Source organism: Hypomesus transpacificus, chromosome 15 (assembly GCF_021917145.1).
Source record: "Hypomesus transpacificus isolate Combined female chromosome 15, fHypTra1, whole genome shotgun sequence".
NCBI classification, from domain to species: domain Eukaryota; kingdom Metazoa; phylum Chordata; class Actinopteri; order Osmeriformes; family Osmeridae; genus Hypomesus; species Hypomesus transpacificus.
In genome coordinates this window covers 1801348-1806501 of record NC_061074.1, presented here as the reverse complement: position 1 = coordinate 1806501, position 5154 = coordinate 1801348, and the positions used below count along the sequence as shown (strand labels likewise).

Genomic DNA, 5154 nt, shown 5'->3' with positions numbered 1-5154 from the left:
CCTGTCTTCATTCTTTGTCGACGTGCTTAGCCTGCAGGTGAACCTTCTTCCTCTCCTCCGCCCTCCCAGAGCCTGACTTCACATCTGAGTCTGTATCAGGCAGCATCGTGCTGACAGACACAACAGAGGACAGATGAGACATCCTGGCTCGTCAGGCAGCATCGTGCTGACAGACACAACAGAGGACAGATGAGACATCCTGGCTCGTCAGGCAGCATCGTGCTGACAGACACAACAGAGGACAGATGAGACATCCTGGCTCGTCAGGCAGCATCGTGCTGACAGACACAACAGAGGACAGATGAGACATCCTGGCTCGTCAGGCTGCACGGGTGCTGCTGCATGCAGTACTACCATGGTACTGATGACCAGACCTGGGTATACAGATGTTCATCTGAGCTGAGCTGATAGTGCTAATAGCTCATGTTTCCTCTGAGTACATCTGAAAACATACACGTTTTTGTGGCTTTCTCCGAATCCCTGTCCTTTATCTGTCTGAGGCTGGGTTCTCTAGTATGTCAGCAGACCTGCGTGTGGTTCATACAACCAGCCAGCCAGCTAGTCAGTTAATAAGCCATCCAGCCAGCCAGCCACCCAGTAAATTAGTAAGTCGGCCAATAAACCAATTAGCCAGTCAGTCTGACAGCCAGTCTGACAGCCAGTCAGTTCACCACCAGACTCTATTGGTTAGCTTCATCTTTAGTCATTACACCCCCTCCCGCTTTCTCCCCCTGTACTCCCTCTCTCCCCCCTACTCCCTCTCTCCCCCCCTACTCCCTCTCTCCCCCCCCTACTCCCTCTCTCCCCCCCTACTCCCTCTCTCCCCCCCCCTACTCCCTCTCTCCCCCCCCTACTCCCTCTCTCCCCCCCTACTCCCTCTCTCCCCCCCCTACTCCCTCTCTCCCCCCTCTACTCCCTCCCCACCCCCAGCTCTGTATCATGGCTGTGTTGATAACTTGCCCAGGACGAGCCTTATCAGAGACATTAGCCTGTGGCCTAGCCACCATATCTAACTGAGATAGAGAGAAGAGAAGAGAGAGAGAGATAGAGAGAGAGAGAGGAGAGAGATAGAGAGATATGCTGGGACAGTATTTGTTCGGAGAAACCCACACTTTATGACACTTTTGATTATCAATGTACTCTCCATAAGTACACAGTTACTAACTAGGCCAGAAAAAAACCCAGCCTTTCCTCTTATGAGACAAACAATGCATTCTGGGAAGCATAGTATTGACAGACCGGCACAGAGATGATTGATTATATGTTCAGTTCCCTGAAACTAGGCCAACCCTCTGCAATAATCCCGGCAGGTTGAACATCATGACTCAAGCTTACCAAATCAGATGTAAGGTTACGAAAGATGGCTTAACTCTCTGGTTGTTGAGGCTTATGATGAGGCATTGTGTTGTGCCCACACTGGCTAATATTTAGGCCAAATACATTGGCTCCTGTGGCTGTGTTGTCATAACAGGGCACTGAGGGAAGGCTTTTCTGGGGTTGCTGGAACACAAAGATTTTTGGTTGCAACACTCTCCAAATGACCACACAGCAGTGATATAATACTGATGTGTTTATGATCCTATCATTGATGATGTGATGACAAAAGGCTGTTTATTTTGCACTTTAGAATGAGATTTGGAGAAAAGATCAAAAGAGGTCTTGTTTTCTTTTCTCTGTTTATTTCATTTATTTCTCCTTTTCAGGTGATTAAAAATAGATTGATTCTTTTTTTTCACACAGTTTTTACAGACCCTGAAACATCATTGATAAATAAAGTACAAAATACATTGTTTTTTTGTTTACCACAATAAATATCATAATAAATAGATTAGTTATGTTTTACAATTACAAAACATGGCAGGTAAGCCAGCATATAATGGACATACTGTGTTGTCACTGTCACTGTCCCTGTTGGTGGGCAAGCCACAACATGGTTGAACTCCAACCAGGGTTGTCAAAACGTTATGCAACACACCTAGTCTGAGTTGGCAAGGTTACAGACACACGCACACACACACACACGCACACACACACATACACAGGTGTTCAATTGCCTCCTGATCTCTGTCAAAGCCAAGGCACAATATCGAGTATGTGGCAGAAACAGTTCTTAAAAGAGCATTGCAAAATATAAAAGTTATGTATAAAGCTTTGGTTAAATGCTACATGGAGAGACTGACCTCCCAATACCAACAATAAAGTGCGTCTCATTTGAGTGAGTTAATGGTCGTCATGTTTCAAGTCACATTGATGGTTAGAACATAATTTCATAAGTTTGTGGTACCCAGGCCTAGAGGATACCATCGCTACAAACAGATCTAAAACTGAAAGACATGTTTGCAGTTTACCGTACGGATATGTCAGACTTGTCTTCGTTGTCTTTGTGATTGGTTCAGGTTACAGGCACTTAAACTTCCATCTTTAACACGGCCATCAAGGCTTTAGTTTAAAGACGCGTGGAAGACGCGTCGGGAGTCAGATGGCTGAGCGGTGAGGGAGTCGGGCTAGTAATCAGAAGGTTGCCGGATCGATTCCCCGCCGTGCCACATGATGTTGTGTCCTTGGGCAAGGCACTTCACCCTACTTGCCTCGGGGGGAATGTCCCTGTAATTACTGTAAGTCGCTCTGGATAAGAGCGTCTGCTAAATGACTAAATGTAATGTAAAGACAAAAGATACAAATACAGAAATGAACACTAGTATAAAAATACAGCTTCTGATAACATTTGGGTACCAAAATAATTTCTCTGAGCAGATTCTTAACGCACATAAATAAACAATATAAAGTGTTGACGCGCATCTTTGTGACAGGTTGCGGTTGTTGTTATTGTTGTGAACTGAATAAGCTGTAAGGCTTGTGACGCATAGTCTGGTGTGGTGTGACAACCCTAGTCGGAGAGAGACAGGCGCGCGAAGACGGTGAGCCTCTTGTTGCCTGACCCGTCAAAGGTGGGGGACTCGGAGCCGCTGGTGCTGCCGGTGCTGGTGTAACTGTCACGGTCCGAGAGCGAGTCTTCAGAGGAGAACCGTTGCAGACCGGGTGCGGTAATGTACAGGTTACTGCGGTCCTCCGTGGGAAAGGATTTGTGGTTCTGAGTTGGGAAGTTATTTCCGTGGCCACAGACACAGCGTGAGGGTTTTTGAGGCTCAACTTTCATCGGAATGTTGTGGATGTCACCAACACTGGCTCGGCTGTGACCGAACTGGAATGCCTCGCGCATGCTGTGGGTGTCACCGAACACGGGAGAGTGAATGTCCGCAGGTGGTGGAGACACCGAGGGCGCACGGGTGAAGGCTAAGGGGTCGTGGAGCGCGGGGGGAGGAGAGCTACGAGATGCCAGGAATCCAGCGAAACTGACGCTCTGTCGGAGCTGACGGGGATTGTGACCAACAGGTGACTGGGTTTGAAACTTCGAAGTCAGAGGGGTGAGTTTCTCCTCATGAATGAAGTGACAGCGGGCTCCATAGGGACAGTAACCAAAGTTGTAGAAAGTGCGGCACGCTTCCGTCTTGTATTTGGGATGACGATACAGCCCGCGCAGTTCATCCTCTCCATGGGCAAACTGACACTTGCTCCCATATTTACAGCTACGGTTCTCCTGGAAACTCCGGCACAGCTCGGTCTTGTAGCGGTTGGAAGGGAGAGGAGTTTGGGGGGTAAGAGGAGGGAATCCGGGGGGGGGAGGCACTGCATCCTGGTTCTTCATTTTGCCAAAGGACAGGATGTTGGACTCGGTGAGGCTCATGGAGCGGTCGGGTCTGAACTGGACTTGCGGTTTGCTAGGAGCCGTTTTGCTCCAGATGTCCAGAGGCCAACTTAAGATATCATCGCCCAGCTGCTCCGTGCTGAGACTTTGGTTCTTTTGAGACGGAGAAAAGAAAGAAGTTGACCGGTGGAGGGAAGGCGCCATCGGTTCGTCTTCGTCCAAACTCAGATTGAGCAGTTTCTATATGGAGAAATAGGCAATAATTAGTTAACCCTGTGTTGGTACTTTGAGCTGTGTTGGGTGCCTACATTCGCACCCACATTAAATTACATATAGTTACAATATAACTTTATAGTATTATGCTCCAAAATTAAATATTTAGAACTAGATACCATTTTTACAACATGGACCAACCATATAGCCTACTGACAAATCACACTTACCATTGTGATTATATCGTCGAGCATATTGCACATGCTGTGGTGAACTTGCGTTGTTTCTGAAGTTGGTTTTCTCCACACTTGTTTTCCAGCGAGAAGACACGGAAGATTGCGCTACACTGCTACGGCTTTACAACCGAGTTTTATAGTCGAGCTTCGAGGCAAGAAAGCGGGCGGGGTTTTCACGCGCATGTTCCCGGATACCACTCCCATAGACCTATAGGCTAGTTTCATACACAAATCAGCCAACCGGCGCTGTCGTAAACTGTTTGTGTATTTTTAGACAACTGTGAATGTTCAGTTTCAAAATATTCTTAGTCACATAAATGCTTCGTTTACATCGCGTGGAGGGTGTCTAAATAGTGTACTTTCTCAAACCTACATCACCTGAAAAATGTGATTATATTATTTACTCACGCGCAGGATAACCGGTTTTCGGTTAGTATGGAATGATTAACTTCTTCGCTGCTAAACATTTTCCCCTCCTGGCTCTTACCAGAAGCACCCCCGATGTTCCCCTCCCCGGTTTCACACGCTCGTCTCTGTTGTTATTATGAAACGTATCACGCACACGTTTCCCATAAGTGATACTTTTAACGATCATTATAATAACTTACTCCATAGTAATACAGCTGAAGTACTGTAACACAGGAATTTGAGTCTTCATAAATGCACAATTCATTTAGCTTTATTCCATCATGGCTGTGTTGAAGTGATGTTCTGCTCTTAGTGTTCATTTACAGATGGACATAATAGATGGGCGTCATAAACAGTTGTGAACTGCGGTGTTCTTCGTGACTTTATTACAGACTGCCTGATGTATCCCTTAGAGTCAGTGAGTAGGTTAAGGAATTGTTTTGATTTAGCCCAATACTGACCTTACACACAGTATACATATCAGTGTAGTTTTCCCGATAATTTACTTCATTCTCATAGAGGCTGTCCAGGTAGCCTACTGTATAGCATCAGACAGGCCTACATTTATTTTGCCTTGTGCCAAATTAGTTA

At 46.4% G+C, this 5154-nt stretch overlaps 1 protein-coding gene across 1 annotated transcript; it reads right to left on the bottom strand.

The window, feature by feature from the left end:
- Positions 1-1659: 1659 nt before the first annotated feature.
- zgc:162730 (uncharacterized protein LOC564559 homolog) lies at positions 1660-4283 on the bottom strand. The gene is made up of 3 exons (XM_047036335.1): positions 4150-4283; positions 2665-3946; positions 1660-2460 (listed from the first exon to the last, which is right to left on the bottom strand). The coding sequence occupies exons 1-2, from the start codon at positions 4180-4182 to the stop codon at positions 2888-2890; spliced, it is 1092 nt and encodes a 363-aa protein (XP_046892291.1). The 5' UTR covers positions 4183-4283; the 3' UTR covers positions 1660-2460; positions 2665-2887.
- Between the last annotated feature and the right edge of the window lie 871 nt (positions 4284-5154).